General features: G+C 39.7%; 1 protein-coding gene across 1 annotated transcript; it reads right to left on the bottom strand.

Moving 5' to 3' along the window:
- Positions 1 to 1,039: 1,039 nt before the first annotated feature.
- On the bottom strand, positions 1,040 to 14,195 carry LOC131264612 (uncharacterized). The gene is made up of 2 exons (XM_058266886.1): positions 14,069 to 14,195; positions 1,040 to 1,668 (listed from the first exon to the last, which is right to left on the bottom strand). Exons 1-2 carry the CDS (start codon positions 14,193 to 14,195, stop codon positions 1,040 to 1,042), a joined length of 756 nt encoding a protein of 251 aa, XP_058122869.1.
- Between the last annotated feature and the right edge of the window lie 3,523 nt (positions 14,196 to 17,718).

Genomic DNA, 17,718 nt, shown 5'->3' on the forward strand with positions numbered 1-17,718 from the left:
CTACATTTGTGTTTTACATATTTGTTTTCATTCATTCTTCCACAATATTACAAAGTTTAACGATTATAGACTATAACATTATTTCAAAAGCGTACGGCGGACGGTTCCCATTGCCATCAATAGTTGTGGGGAGCTTTCCATCGTCGTTTTGGAGAGAAAACTATCAGGAGCGCATGCATCATCCTGATATTAATATTGTGCTTTAGACTATGATACAAATAACCAAAGAAATATGGTTAATAAGTTAGGGAATGGAAAACCTAACAATAAAGGACAATCTCGTTTCTGACCCAAAATTTTCTATACACACTGCTTATGTTTGTATCGAGAGCTTATGGTATATTTATATACTTATTGTTGGAGTCACTACTTACTCTCATTAGAAGCATTGGTTCATATGTTTCACACGTTTTATGAAGAAAATTAACCAGAAAAATATACAATTGATACCATATTTTTATCATAAAGCGAAAAGGTAGCAATGAGTGTCATCGTTTGAACTCGTTCGCCTTTGGCACGGGTACCAAAGAGAAAACAGTCCCATGTTTGCAAGGGCATTTCCCAAAATAAAACACATTTATTTTCAATATTGTTGTTACAATTTTTACATTTACTTACAGTAAGTGACCTTATATACATTTATTCATGGTGAAGGTTTTGTTTTCTATCTTGTAAAAATCCGATGAATATGAAAAGAATAAGACACTATAAAAACCTTTGAAAAGTACAGAGAGATTACATTGAGGCAGCGAGGTGAAATAATGAACAATGAAATGTATTTCACACAAATGTTTATCGTTTCTAGTCAAAATCGTGAAGCGATGGAGTGGAGAACGGAATGGAAATAAATCGGTCAGGAGCGGGTTTGGGACTGATTTTCGTTCTTTCTAAGTGCCAACCAAGGTGTGTGCAGCAGGAGTTCCGATTGTCCCTGTTTCGAGTTGGATGTGGCGGGAGAGTTCATGAAAAGGGGAGGGAAGGTCGTCGATCGAGCGTGGTGGGTGTTATCCATAGTAGTGTAGGTGCGCGACTACCGTACTCACACGTCCGGTTTCTCCTCCGGCATCCCTTCGTCCTTCCCGGCACGGTTGGCCTCAGAGGCAGGAACGGCGAGCGAGTGGAGAGTGGCCTTGGGGGAGTCGGGGGCGCGATCGGCCTCGGCACCGGCCGCCAGTATCCGCTCGATTTCGGGCTCTGGTGAAGTAGTTTTCAAACTGTCATTCGAGTGGTTCGGGGAGTTGGGCGCGTTACCTTCCAGGTTAAGGATCTCGATCGTACCGTCCTCGGCGGAGGTGATGCGTGTCGTCATCTCGTGGTGCGCGATGCCGGTCTCAGCGTCCCGCATCAGGTCCTCGGTCTCCTTGATCAGGTCGTCCGCCAGCCGGTCCGTGTCGTCACCCATGCTCTGCGCCTTGCTCATGAGGTCGTTCTTCATGTTCTCCATCAGCTCGGTCTCCTCGACGCTGTTCTGCTTAGAGCCCTTCAGCCGGATGATCTGGTAGTCGGGGTTGGACGATGGGTCGTCGCCCTCGCCATGTCCGTTCGCCATCGCCGTCTGGTCGCTCTCGTTGATGTGGTCGGATTTTTCTGTCTTTTTGCCTCCGCCGAGCACATTCTCAAGCTCGTGGGTGACGTTCTGTACGGCTTCCTTCACATGTTCGCCAACGTCTGTTAGAAATAGAAATCGACTATTATTCCTTTGACTACTACAAAACTATGCCTTATGTAAAGTGGCGGATTTAACGGTTCGTGGACTGCGCGGCAGCGATGGGCTCACCCCGACCTCTAAGGATCAATTTCGTAAGATTTATGATTAAATAAATATTTTATAGAATTCATCATCATTCCTTAATGATTGAACTGGGTCAGTCTTAAAACGTTGCGTAATTTTACTGTATCTTATAAAAATTAATGCTAAGAACTATAAAGCAAAAAAAATTAGAGTAATGCAGGCATGTATTTGCATGATAACCACAATATTTTGGAATATATCGAGTATAGCACTAAAAGAATGCGTTGGAAAACTTCAACTGTTTCATACTTTACCATACCTTTGAAAACGTTGTCTAGCATTCTAAATGAAAATCGATATTATACACTTGATGATGAACGAATAAGAAGAATATGCAATGACAAATATTTTTCAGTTTCAAAATAAATTCATTTGACAAAATTTAATCTATTTTGATCATAACTGTGACAAAAAATTCGTGGTTATTGCTTGAATTTCAGTAAAGTATTGTATTCAATCTTATAACTTCTTTTTTCTTGAGTATTCTTGCATTAACGGGAGTTTCTGCTAAGAGTTTCTTTAGTTTGTTGCAATTTCATCATGTAATGTTTAAATGGATTTTTTTCTGCTAAGGTGTTAAATTCTTTTCAATTTATTTTTTGTTTGTTTTTGTATTTTTTTGCACTTTCTATCAGGTTTGTCCTTTCACATATTTTAAGCTCAGCTGTACAAACCAACATTTAAATGACTTTAAACTGCAAACACTGGTTGTTGCTCCGCCAGAGGAATGTGATATTCTAATCTTCGTTTTAGAATAGAAACAATGCAACAGCAATACCCGTCAGCCGTCTATTTAGTGAACCCAAACCTCCTCGCAGCTTGGACATTGACTGCATAACTACGGCATGCTTACGGTTCCACATCGCCAAATGCCAAAGCGACCGGATGCAATAAATAAGCAACCTGTCCTTTAACGTTCGTCATTCAGCGAAAAGCATTCGTTCGCCGCAAGGAGCAACACATGTTCGGACGAGGGCATAAATCTTTCGTTCCTTGCGGTGGACGGCGTCCTTTCACGACCGGTTGGAGACCGGGAAGCTCAACAAGAATCATCTAAGACGACCGATGCCAATGGAATGGTTTTTTTAGCTCAGTATAAAGCATAGTCGTATGTTGCACTAATTAGAATTCAAGTGGTTTGCAGAAGCCAAGAAAGCCCTAGGGGCTAGGGTTATGGCTTATGTATTTTTTCATTCAACATACTCTTTAGGACAGTAACCAAATATTGTTTTCTTTTGGAATGCAAGTGGTTTTGAAGAAGTTTCCACAAAACCACCCTTCACATAAAACGCATTAAAATGGTTGGTACTGAGTTCGTATGCCCACTATGTGGTGCCTTTTCCCTCTTTTTTATCTTCACTCTTACTCTCTTTTGTAGCTTATATTCTAGTATTTCAAAGGCTTTCAACTGCTTGTTTGTAAGTGAAGTAAACAGCAAACTTGTTGGGTATTTAAAAAAACTCATTTCCAAAATGTTTATCCAGAGACAAAATTATAAACAGTATTAAACCTGCAATGCTTTTTTACTCGAAGTGCATTTAATTCACATTAAAATAAAACAAAAAAGACCTCCCCATCTTGATTTATATATGCAATTAAATGTACACGACTAGCGAAATGTTGCTGCAGCTACCGAACGGAAGTATAAAAATAAGTCCTTTTTGCTTTTGAGCCTTTTGAATGGTGTTTAAATTTGAAGGGAAATTTAAAAAGCATAACGATGTTAGTTACTATTACAACTTGCGTCCTCTTCCGGCCCGTTGTTTTCATGAGATCCCACGTGACCATTCGAGGTATAGAACTTCCTAGCAAAGTAGAGACTATAGTCGTATACGATGTTGCACGATGGGTCCATTTTGTTGATGAGTTTTTCGTGCCCCTCATTTTACAGCCGCGTCAGGTTGGTCGCGTCCTAGGCAATCTGGTAGCTCATTAGCGCACCGTTGACCTTTGATTGTGTTCGACCGTCGACACAAGAGGTATGATGGTGGTAAACGCTGCGCCTTATAGCGAGGCAACAATGTTAGGCATGTAATTTTGTTACGGCGATAGTTAGTTGGTGAAGTAGATCTGTTTTTTTTTTAATAAGTATCTTCAGACGAATGTTGTTGGTCCGTACGGTTGCTTTTAGTATAGTAAATGTTTTAGTATAGTGAATATGATTGCAGTAATTGAAGCAAAATATTATGAAAATAAGAATGTGTTGCATGTACCGCTTCACGACGGTGTGATGTTTTCAACTGGTATTAATTTATCATGTCATAATAAAAATGAAGCTGATAAGTGCCCATATGACCTTTATAGTTTATTACAATTATGGTTGAAGTAGGTAAATTTTTTATCATATCAAGAAGGCATTCATCTGCGAAAAGAAACGATGTAGAAAACATCGATGGTTTTGGGTTTGATAGTGATATTACAGCCAATTTTGTTTGTTTTGGAATTCCCCAGAATACAAAATCTGGAATAATTTTAGAGTTTTAATGCTTCTAAAAACGATAAATGATTAATATGGCATCAAGTAGCTATGCTCCATTTTAGGTGAATCTAAGATAAATAATTACAATAAATTATTTTAAAATCTGTTAAGCAAAAACAAAAAAAGAGAGAAAACACCGTTTGTTGTTTGTTGGTTATCCTGTTATATAACAAACTCTGTACTTTTCCATGATGCATTTGAAAGAGATGAACAAATTGAATACTTCAAACCAGAACCAAAAGCAACCTGTTCGGGTTGTAATGAAATGTTTTACATACTTAAACTTAGAATTCTACAAATGGACAATTTGCTCTATATGACTCTTTTTCAATACTGATCAATTTGTGATGTTTTGAAAATTCTCACATTGATTAACAGGTTACTAAGATGTCGATTCTTGAAAGTTAAAAAATCTTGAGTATAGTTCACCAATACCATCCTTACCAGCTCCTGCTGGATGAAACACCAAATTAATAATTTAGTCTTAACCGTATTGTTTTGGTTTTCTCTCTTCACACACTTCAGCAGTAAAGGCCCCTTCTATCGATGACACTCTCCATTTAGAACCCAAAACGATGAACTACCTTGACCTGCTCAGACGATAAACATTAAAGCTCCGCGTTGAAGGTCACATTCGATAGCGAGGGTGCCGCAAGGTGCAGCTAAAACATGCATAAGAAACACGTGTTCCAGCTGGGTGGATTGGGTAAAAGTTTTCCTCCCTATCAGCGACGGTAGGCTTCATAATTCGGGCTCGTTTTGAGTGAAAAAGTTGCAGGTGCGTGGCAGAGTTGCCTTTTACGTGCGGTACGATCGATAACTATTAATCCGTTGTTGTTATGATACAGCACTCTGGAGCGGTCATAACTTTCCGTCTTCGGCTAACCTTCACTAGTCATCCACGAGGTATCATCTGCTGTTGCCGTTGTGTGCTTCGCTACGCCCAAGCATAGTGTTGCCTCGAGGAAGTGCTTGAGCCTATCTGGTTTCTGTCACAGCCGATCCACAATCGGTCCCTTTTCGGAAAGTAAATTAGAAGCAACCGAATCTGGGCCGGGTTCGAGGTATTTAAGCCCACGGCTCATCCGAAGGGTGTCGAAAGTAACGTTCTACATATTTTACACCCCTCTAACGTTCGCCGGGGGGGAACAAAAATTCAATTACCAATGGCGTCCCGCGGGATCGTCGCGATAACTCCATTATCTGTTGTTTCCAGCTTGTTGGTGCCCTATCTTTCGAGCGGTCTCCTTTTCCCTTTCCCCCTACGTGTGTCCAACGCGTTGTGTGCGTGCCGGCAGGTTGTTTGTTATCTCATCGTTTATTTATTGTTCATTCGTTGACTGGGAATTGAATTCTTGCGCATAGGCGCCCGGCCCCCAGTGAAGACCACTGATTGAAAATTATAGAAACGGAATCAAGAGTACAGTCTCATAATAATCTTTTATTTGTGTTGGAAAACCACGCAACAACTAAGTCTGGAAGATTTTCGACATCGTGCTGGGCTGCAATAAAAGTAATTCCTATAATCTCAATAAGTTTAAACATCATTTGAAACTATTATGTCTCTGGTGGTGTTGATAAAGGAAAGATTAAAAAATGGTGTCCATTACAAACCATTCAACTACAAATAAAATAAAATTTATTCGCATTAGGCACCAACAAAATGAACGATAATACACCTTGAATCTAACAGATGGTGGTCGATTGATTTTTTCGTAAACTTTAATTAACATTTGGTTTTTCTTAGCACTTTTCTTTGTTCGTTTGAAATTCAGGCTTAATCCGTCCTATCGAAAATATCAACAACACAGTGGGAAAATATTATTCGCAAGCAAACAAAACAAATTGCACTGGGTGTAAAATGGCAAAAATAAAAGGTTAAATTGATTCCCTTTACAGTTTTTTGACGGACCGGATATATGTTTGAAAAAGAAGAACTTATAAAGGACAAAAGTGTCACTGGTATGGAAACAAAAAAAGGAAAAATACACTTTTAGCTTTAAAAGAAAAAAAAATAGTTCAAAGAAAATTTTCAGACGAGCGGAAGCAACAACAACCAATATCGGGGAGACTCATTAATTATTCATGATTTGGGGTCTTTGTCAAGGTTCAGAGAAACCATGAATTGTCGAGCGACAGGGGTTCAAGTGTGTGTGTGTGTGTGTGTGTGTGTGTGTGTGTGTGTGTATGTGTTATGGTTGTTTGATGTTTGGAGCCTCAACGACTTTGCGGGTTTCATTCTTCCATTTGTCCTCCGTGGGTTTCATTGACAAATAAAAGCAACTCAATTTTCCCCGTCTTTCTTATGGAGCGGTAAGGGAATGGAACGACGAGATTGCAAAGGTTGTTTGGCTAGAAAGTGGCCAGGAAATAGAAATATCATAGGGACGTAATGCTTTTCTCACTCCCGCTGCTGTAATGGAGGGTTCTTTCGAAGCAGAAAGAAACATTAAGATTTGAGAGAAAACCACCGAGCAAGGCGACGGGTCAGTTGTATGGGAGTTGAGTTATGGCGGTTCACACTCGTGGAGCTATTTTTATTTTTCGCGCCAGTCTGGGTGACATTAGGCCAACCGCCTGAGTGAGGCAAGATAACAAGTTACGAAATTGATTCTTTTTTTCTATTTCACATTTTTTTACAAATGATTCATGAGCTTCTTGATCGTTGAATTAAGCTGGATGGAGTGTTACTTAAATTTACAAGTGAAAATAATATTTGAACTCTTTGGTTTTAGACTGTTTATGACTTTGGCAATGGGGTTCCGCGATAGCCGAGCGGTAGCGTCGGCTAGAAAATCGGCCCATGAGCGGACGGGGCTCTCCACCTTGACGGCGTGGGTTCGAATCCCAACCGAGACCGGACCCTCCTCTGTACGAGAGGACTGACTATCCACATACAACAGGGAAACAAGTCTCGTAAGCCCTTAACGGGCAGGCATGACCAAAGAGGTCATTACGCCAAGAACAAGATGACTTTGGCAAACAAAGAACATCAAACTACAAAGCCATTTTTGTGTTTTTTAAAACAACTCAGATTAGTAGATTAGAATCAATTGATTAATTTACATCTCGAATTAATTAATGATTATGTGCTTGTTAATGATTGTGTGCTTCATATTGAGAAAACGAATAATTTTCAAGTTAATTTTTCTACAATCACGTCCTCTTCTTGCTTTCGGTAATCTATGCTGTATGAAAAAAGACTAATGCGATGGATCAAGAGCATATAACTGAAGGTAATTGTATCATAACTGATAAGTACTCAAGAGCGTGGTTGGAACGAGACTGACTTTATTTCAAGGATTACAATCTCTTCTACTCTAAGCTTACACCTATACATCAGTACTACTTATACTTAACTTATCACATACACTACATTATCCCCCCTAATCCTTGAAATCCATGTATCCCTAGAGATTCCTTGTCCATCCAGCTTTACTTACTATATTTTTTTGGTGGCTGTCCACGTAACCTAGCTGATCGCCTTACTGGAGGAGACCTCGACTCACTACGTCTTCGTTTATTCCCAAAATCATGGGTTTCCTTGTACACATCATTTTCATAATAATATTTCCCATTTGGACGTAATTGATTATGGTGTACAACCCTCGCATTTCCATTAATATTAATCAGATATAATGTATGACTTATACGTTTCAAAACAATAGCAGGAATCCATCTAATCAATTCCTTAAAATGATTTCTATACATGACCTTTGTACGTGGCTTATAATCCTTTACTTCCTGGAAATGGTTTCCCTCTTTCTCTTTATCTGCATTTTTACTCGATTTTACTTGAACAAGCTCTGTTTTCTTTGAATCCTTCACCTTCAGCTTACTTAATAAAGTATGAGGCACATAACTGAATATTCTCTCTGATGGATTTTGATTAGTAATCGTCGATGGGGAATTTCTATAATGAATAAGAAACTTGTTTAACTTGCGACGTAAAGACAATGCTTGATATCTTGCATCCAGTAAAAACTTATTTAAAACTTCCTTCACTGTACGCACTGACCTCTCGGCCAACCCGTTTGACTGTGGGTGATATGGAGGAGATTTTGTAACTTTAATTCCTTGCGCCTTTAGGAAATTTACGAACGATTCCGAATTAAATGGTGGACCGTTATCTGTTACCACTTCTTTAGGGATGCCAAAACATGCAAAAAACGATTCTATCTGCTCGATTATATCGTTGGCTTTAGACTTGTTCACTATCGCTACATCTATATATTTTGAAAATGAATCCACAATTATCAATAGCGTTCGTGACTCAAAGTAGAATAAATCCAAATGGATTCGCTCAAATGGATGTTCTGACACTGGCCACTTAGTAAGGACGACTTCTTTTGGAACGACTTGTCGCATTTGACACACCTCGCATGATTTTACATAATCGTTCAAATCTTTATCCATTTTACTCCACCAAACATATTTCCTCGCGTTTATCTTCATTTTAACGATGCCGTCGTGATTTGCATGAAATAATTTCAATATTTCTAACTTAAGTGCACTTGGAACTATCGCGCGATCATCAAAATTCAATATTTCATCTTCAATTCCTAAATGGCTTCTTATTTTGAAAAAAGGTTTCATATGTGGTTCGACATGATACCATCCATTTTTCACTTTTTCAAAAATTTCTTTTATCAACTTATCTTTCAACTGGTGTTGTTTGATGCTTTCAATATCTATCATGCAGTTTTCTTGTACTAAATTTATTCCTAATTTAACATTTTCAATTTCATTTTCTTGTTCTAAAGGCAAACGAGACATTGCATCTACGTTCGTCATTCGTTTTCCGGCACGATGCTCAATGGTGTAATTATATGTTGATAAAAACACTGCCCAGCGTTGAAGTCTGGCTACCGCTATCGATGAAGAACCTTTTGTTGGACTAAATATTTCTTTTACTCCACTATTGTCAGTGATCAACTTAAATTTTCTTCCGTATAGATATTTGTGGAACTTTTTTATACCGAAAACTACTGCCAAGGCTTCTCTATGCACTTGTGCATAATTTTGTTGTGTCGATGTTAACGTTGCCGATGCAAAGCATATAGGTTTTTCTTCTTGATTGACTACGTGCGATAAGATAGCACCTAATCCATATGGACTTGCATCTACTTGTAACACTAATTCCTTTTCTTGGTCATAAGGTACCAATAATTTATGATTTATAAGCATCTTTTTTGATTTTTCAAATGACTCTTCACACTCCTTTGACCATATAAATTTCGTTTGTTTTTTCAAAAGATTATACAACGGATATAATATAGTGGAAAGATTTGGCAAAAATCTATTGTAATAGTTTAACAAACCAAGATATGCTTGAAGTTGCGTTATATCTTTCGGTTTTGGCGCATCTCTAATAGCTTCAACTTTTGACTCATTTGGGTGAATTCCTTTATCTGATATTGTATATCCCAAATAGTCTATTTTAGTTTCGAAAAAACAAGATTTTTTTAAATTTATCTTCACGTTATGTTTGTTTAGTCTGCTAAGTACCTCGTTAACATTTTCCACACATTCCTCTTTGTTTTTTCCTCCTATCAATATATCATCTATATACGCTATGCCCCGTGAATTTTGCAAAATTTGATCGATTATACTTTGGAATATAGATGGCGCTGAGTTTATGCCAAAAGGCATACGGGTATACTGAAACAACCCTTTGTGTGTATTAATGGTACATATTTCTCTCGATGCCTCCGCCAATGGTACTTGAAGATAAGCTCCTGTCAAGTCCACTTTACAAAATATATTCCAATTAGCTATTTTTGCAAATATATCTTCGATTTTTGGTAGTGGATAGTGTTCTACCGACAAATGCCTGTTGATGACTGCCTTTCCATCCAAGCACAACCTTACACTTCCATCTTCTTTTTCGACTATGACTACGGGACTGGCCCATGACGAAAATCGTACAGGAATTAACACTCCTTCATTTACTAAGTTTTGTAAACTTGTTTCAACTTTCTCTAACAAGGCAAAAGGGACTGGGTATGCTTTGTGAAAAACTGGAACTGCATCCGATTTCAGCACTAAATTTGCTGAGAACCCTTCAATAATCCCCGTGCCATTTACTACGTTGTTAAAACGTTTTTTCATTTCATTTTGGAATTCTTCCTCCATTTTATTTATCGTGAACGCATTCCTCCATTTTGGGAATAGAGTATCTAATGCGTCCCTACCTAGCAACGGACTAACCGACCTCTCTGTAGGTATAACAATTAACTCTAGTCTCGCTTCTTTTTCGGTTTCTGCTAGGTTGACTTTTACGCTAATTATTCCTTTTGGCTTTATTAATTGTCCCGATGCTGACACAAACGAACTTTTCGTTTCACCTAATTGTTCATCAGCGAACAGATTTTTATACATGTCCTCTGAGATTACACTAACACAAGCACCGCAATCGATCTCAAAGTTTATCGACTTTCCTTTGTAAGTGATCGCAATACTTTGTGAAGAAGAAAACTTCTTTTCTCCTTCTATGACATGCAAATGTCCGTTTCTCTCGACACTTTTTATCTCCTTTCTTGCCGAATAACACATTTTCGACACATGGCCGTTTCTTCCGCACACATAGCACTTCCAACTTCTAGCTGGACACGTCGAAGGATCATGCTGCCGACCGCATCTATTGCAATTATTTTGCGTTTTTTTGACAAAATTCGGCACCGCTTTGGTCGACGAACCCTGATGCTGCGCTGCATGACGCTGCTGACGCTGCTTCTGAAATACTCGTGCAACTGTGTGTGTTTGCACTACCGGAACGCTTATCTCGTCGTTCTGCTGCTGTGCGGCCTCCCACGTTCTTGCGATTTCACACGCTTTGTTGTACACTAAATCCGGTTCTACTAACAACCGTTTCCTTAAGTCCTGGTTTTTTAAACCAACCACCATCTGGTCCCTTAGCGCGTCCGACAAAAATGTACCAAACTCACACGATTGCGCTAATGTCTTGAGCGTTATCATGTAGTCGGCAATGGACTGCTCACTTGTCTGCACACATTTATGGAATTTGTAACGTTCGGCTACTACATTCACTTTCGGTGCAAAATGTTTTTTCAACACCTCCACTAAATCGTTGAACGATTTTTTTTTCGGGTCATCCGGAGCACATAACTTTACTGCTACTGAGTACAAAGACGCACCCGCCATTGTCAGCAGTAACGGCACTTTTTTTACTTCCGCAATTTCGTTTACTACGATGAACATTTCGAGACGACTGATGTATTCATCGAAATTGTCTCCTAACACATAGGATTCAATATTTCCTAAGACCCCAGACATTTTAATAGGAATTGACACTTTTTTTTCCTCGTCGCCAGATTGTATCATAACTGATAAGTACTCAAGAGCGTGGTTGGAACGAGACTGACTTTATTTCAAGGATTACAATCTCTTCTACTCTAAGCTTACACCTATACATCAGTACTACTTATACTTAACTTATCACATACACTACAGTAATTTGAAAATCAAGCACGAAATCATCGGTTTTATCACGTCAACGACGACAACGTTCATCAAACTCCGGTGTTTCGCACATTCGGCGAACGAAAGTAAAACTGTGAAATGTTGTTTGTGACCGTTAACGATAGCGTGTACGAATCAAACTATGAATAAAATTAAGATATGCATCAGTGCTTAGATTGATGGTTAGCTGTCGGCCGAAATTGAGGAGAAGCACAAGAAAAAAAAAATGCATGACGGAGGGCAAATTACAAATAAGGGCAACGATAGAAAGATCTTGGAAGTGTTACCAAAGACGTACATTAAAAAATATCGACAGAAGCCGCGATAAGCTATGAAACCAGTGGTTGAGCGTTTTCAAGACTGCAAAATTCGCACGAGCAAATTTTTGGAGCATTGAATATCATTGATCTTTGTGCTGTGCATTTGGATTCGAACTGTGGAAGACAAGGTTGCGTGTCGTGGTTTAAGTGGAAATTGTAATAGACATGCATTAATTCATACACCCGGTTCGCTCAGAGCAATCAACTCTGTTGCAGACCATCCATTCGAAAGCTCGGCAGTGGTAAACTGTAGTTAGCCGTCGGAGGCTTTCGAAATCGGTATCGATCGACTCTTGCGTGGTTCGGTGCGGGAAAGTTCCGAAGTAACATCACATGCGTGACAATGGAGGCGCCTGGTGTCTGGTAGAACTGGCAGGTGGAGACGCCCGGTCGTTTGCTAGGCTCGCCATGTGGAGGTGCCTGGTGCCGGGCAGAAGCACCCCGGCAGCGTATCCGGGTTTATTGTCCGTAATGATGTGCCCGACACTGTCAGTGAGGAGAAATTTTTCGATCGCGACGGGAAGCTTTTTGAGTCCCGATGGAGTGCAAGTCAAATTGGCCAACTGAGCTAACAATAAGCTATTGCGAGAGTGTAGGGGGTCGGAAATGAGTGTTGCCGTTGATGGATGAGGTTGGGTAAAAATAGGCACGCCAATTAACACGGTTTGAGTTTATTGAATTTTATTTATTGGATCTCTCCTCTCCTATTACTGTAGCATGCATGCAATGTTTTAGGAAATTAAATAAAAAAAAAAAAAATACGGTAGCATGTAGCTGATAATTGGCAACGGTGATAATATTATGCGAATTTTAATTCTTTTAAGTTTTGTCAATTCAATTTCACCAACAAGGTGTAAGTTTGTCAAACTAATTTCGTGTATATTTTACCAGTATGCATTTTTCTAGCGACTTTAAAAAATCCTGACAAAAAATATAATCCACAAAAAAAAAAAAAAAATAGTGGAATAATATGCATCGGAAAATGACTTAATTTAGTTATGAATTTTGTAATGTTAATAATAACTACAATACTATTACAGAAAAAAACAAGATAAAACATGTTTTACCCGATGACTTGCAAATCATGCTTCGATTTTTGATAATCACAGCTTGCTACTAGATTTTAGATGTGACATTTGTTGCTATCACATGAATTACAGTATTTTAAGAGTTATTCATTAAGTATTCCGAATAGTTCTCTCGAATACTGACGAGAGTAGGTTAATAAGGAATATGTAGTAGAAAGCAACATGTTGTTATGAAGCAATATAACAAAACAAAAGCGTCAAACCTCAAACTAACTAGTTATAAATTAATATTATCTAATTGAACTACCCCATTTGTTTCTTGGAGTTGAAATCGATTTTCATTGAATTTCTTTGACACGTTAATTGGGTTTAGGAATCATAGATCCACAAAAAAGTTACAAAATTGAACTTGAAAGCTATAAAAAGGGTTTATGGCCAAGATATTTCGTGACATATAGTTTAAGACATGTTGCCCTTACAATTTTCATCGCAGCATGAAAAACAGTGAACTTACATTTTATATGTTTTTTAGAACTGAAGTTTATTGTTTTTTAGCCCTTTTTGATGATACAAGCGGCTGTGAAAATTTCATACAAAATCTTACTAAGGAATGGACTGCGAGTTATTAATTGACGAGGTGCATATAGGCTCATCTTCATCCAGCAAAATTTGTTATGTTCAAGTTCATGAAATATGTGTTGAAGATTGGTTTACTATAGTAAATATATATGCACAAAACCAAGCATGAAAATGAAATAGGGCAACGTATTTAAAAGAAGTGAAATGTAATTAAGTAGCTGCAAACATTTCTTTCGGATATCCAATCTCTGATTTATTCAGATATCTTCACAAATTAGGTTTCATTTGACGTGCGAAATCTATAACTTTCAAAATTGCATCCAAATTAATACCGCTTCTCGACACACTTTGTCGCTGTGCTTTTTGAGCATTAATTAAACCAACTTACCATGAATCGCCGCTTCGCCAGCATGCAGCACGTCTGTGGCCGTTTTTGTGGCCGCTTCCTTCGCCGACTCGACGACTCCACCGGGACCACCGCCATTGATCAGCGGTGAACTGCTAGCGCAACCCATTTTCACTGGCAACAGTGGTCTTCCTTCCTAAACTGCCACACCAATTGCACTCTACGATTTAGTGCACCCTTTGTGTACCCGGCACGGTAATGAAGTTCAAAATTTGCGTCTCAAACTGGAACAGCTCCGAATGTTCGTATAGCCTAGAGCAATTGAGGCAATGATAAATTTCACTTCACTCAAGCACTTTACAACACTTCTTCCTTCCCAGCAAACAGATTGTGGGCGGACCGTCGGCAAACACGATGAGTTGCTTTCAATTACTTTACAACTTTGTAGTAGCGAGCAAATAAATTGATTCGCGGGCAGCACGGAGTTCACTCTCTTAGCCAGCTGCTTCGGAACTTGGAAATAACTTTAGCTTCAGGTTTCACTCCATTTGTTCGGGGCCCGTACGCTGGAACCACTAATTGATGCCGCACCCAATAAACTGGAAAACGTGTTGGCGCATCTCAATTGCGAGCAAAATGGTAATGTCTCCCTCACTGGCTCAATCGCAGCTTAACGTAGGCTCCAAAACTTGTCACTATTTGTTTTCACCCCATGAATTACGTCTCCACAAGCACGTTGCAAAGGAAAAGTTCGTTTCGGTGTAGTAGCGTCGAACGAGGCTAGAAGTTTTCTCTTTCGCTCTGTGAATGAAAGTAAAGTTTTGGATGAAATTCGGTCTGTGTTGGAGGAAGCTTTATAAATGGAAAATATTCATTTACTTTTCGTAGTTGAGCGGTAATCAATAAGTTAGTGTTTTCGTAGTCTGTTTTACTAAGTGAAATGACAAATTACAGTAGCGTTTACACATTTTAAAGTATTTTTTCGGTAAGGATAAGTTACCCCGTATTCACAAACACGCTCGGTATGAAAGCAAAAGGTTGTTCTTTTGCCCGTTGAAACTTTTTACAATCTTCCGACGCGTCTTAATGGACCGTAACACATCAGTTGCCCTTGTGTGCCAGTCTTTTGGATACCCTTTCGTGCTACGATTTTCATGCCATTAGAATCAAAACGGAAATAAAACAAAAATCAAGCATTTTGGCTGACGTATTTCGGTTCGATACTTTGTTCGAAAAAAAAAACAAAGAATTGACGGTTTATACGCGAGAAAGATTGATATGGTTATTTTTGTCCCATTTTGTTCTGTTCTGAACAGTGCGAGTTTTTGATTCTTAAATTTAGCACAGCAATTCAAAACCAAGAAACAAGTTAGATTCACTACTAGGGTCAAATTGAAACTATATGTTTTTTTTCAATTGCCGCCATGAGGGGCAAGAATTTATGGCATGGTATGTGAAATAATTAGAGATCAAATAGAATGTAACAAACTAAATTACTTGTAACATAAAATAAAAGTGATGTTACAGAGATTCAGTTTCGTTTACTACCGATTACCTAACGAAAAGAAAATAAATTATTAGCTCTATTTGGTAAGCAGTGAAACAAGGCTATCCATTGTTGTAGATCTAATTCCTGCGAGAACTCACTCCTATCCGACACGACGCCTGGTTTTTGGGTCAAACCATGAGGCGTCAAATTGCTGCGACCCAAATTAAATAAAGCATATGCTCGGTAAATCAGAGCGATTTTCAGATAAACGTGCAAACTATGGGGCTAACATGAACCTCGCACACGAAGCAGCAGTTCGGTGCCTCCCGAGGGAACTCGAAGTTGAAGCTCGTGAAGGGGTTAGGTCGTGGTTTAACGTAACCTAGTTTCTTTTTTCGAGGAACGTCTTACCTTTTTGTTAGGATTTTTTTCAGGATTAGATGGCCGTTTTGGATAGTTGTTAACACTTTCACGGTTTCTGTTTCTATTAACGGGCGTCAGTATTTGGTTGTAGTCCAATGATTTTCTTTTTGTCGTGCATCGATAAACAATGTTAGAGTTAGTATCACTTTTGGACGGATTTCACACTAGGCTAACACTGGTACACATGTTACTCCTTGAGGTACTGCGTTTTACAACCACTTTGAGTCGCAGGTCGCTCAGTCGCTTCTTATTACCGTCGCGCCGGACGGTCACAACAAAACTGACCAAAGTCCAGACCCCGAGCGGCCCACGACTGGTTTCCCGCGGAGACCCACAGTTCGGTTTGCTTCGTTCGTTTCGTTCCGGGGTTTCCTCGCAGCGCTATGTAAAAGCTCCGTTGATTTTGGCAGGGGTCCTGCTAAATTGTTGGTCAGACTTTCCAGCGCCCCATGGCAGCCAGAACGGTGCGGAGGCTCTCGCTTTCGCGTGCTGGAAGTTGTACCTTCCGGCAAAGCTGAACTCCCTTTCTTACCCCATCCGACCGAGGGTTTTTGTCCTAACGACCGACCAGGGGTCTATTTTAAGTTCTAGCTTTCTGGCGAGACACCAGTACACTAGGTTGATGGTGTGAGTTGATGTCGAAGTCGTGTGCTTCGATGGCTCTGTATTCGGGTCGGTGTTACAGGCAAATCAAATAATTATATACACTCGTACCAGGGCGACCTGGGTTTGGGGTGGAGCGCTTCGACTATCCCTTCGGTGACGGGACTCAGTGTGGGGCGAAAATATTTTATAAAAATAAAGAAATCCTTATTTAGTTGACCTTAAATTCTTACATAGATAAAGTTGTTGCACTTGTATCTTAAATTTATTTTTCACCGTATAAAATTTAACCGTTTTCGTATTTTGTGATGTCTTCCGCCAAACTTGAATGAAGGTTATGTGAAGCCCATAACACTTTACACTAATCATTGGCCGATCGCTCTGATTTCGGTGTTTGTGTTGGTTTCATAGATTACCCTGTTTTTCACGGCAGCGACTGAATTCATTGGTCCTAGGTTGAAAGTCAAGAGGGCACCCGACCGGCAGACCGAGACATGTTGATTCTTTGCAACGAATTTAGCGAATAAACTGCCTCACACTAACAAACAGGCGCCCTTTTCCGTGCATACATATAGCCTGCCCCTTTGGATTCCTTTCCCGACGGAACTCAAGAAAAACTTGTACATCTACTCGTTCGCCTCTTTCTCTCTCTTTCGAGCCACCCTGTTGACAGGAATTCTCGTCGGGACAGTTGCTGTCGACTGGCGAGACTCTTTGGTCGGTCCGAAATACATTCCACCATATGAGACTGGCGGCGCGGGGCTGTCTTAGCTGTGCGCGGAGGAAATGCTTCAGGTCTTTGTGCTATGTTCATAATGGCTGAAGCGTTTCCTTCCTCTACACCCTAGCCTGTCGGCGTACTTCCGCCCGTCGACGTAGGCATTGGTGCCGTGTTGGCACGGTTAGCGGTTATTAGTTTCGGCTCCGTTTTCACACACATACCTAGTCGAGATGCAACCATTTTCGCAGCGGGTTTTGGGTAAAGAACGTATCCCCGAGTCTGCCTAGCGGCGACCCGAAGGCTTCCTTCGAGCAGTCTTCCTTGAAATGGGCTTTAATTAGGCATTAGACACGCGTGAAAATGCTGCACTTATACACGCGGAAATATACGTGGCTTATTGGTGTTTAGATTCCATCGTGTGCGTACGTTTCGAGATTGAAATGTTGGTTTGTGATC

The sequence above is a fragment of the Anopheles coustani genome, chromosome 2 (assembly GCF_943734705.1).
Source record: "Anopheles coustani chromosome 2, idAnoCousDA_361_x.2, whole genome shotgun sequence".
Lineage (NCBI taxonomy): Eukaryota > Metazoa > Arthropoda > Insecta > Diptera > Culicidae > Anopheles > Anopheles coustani.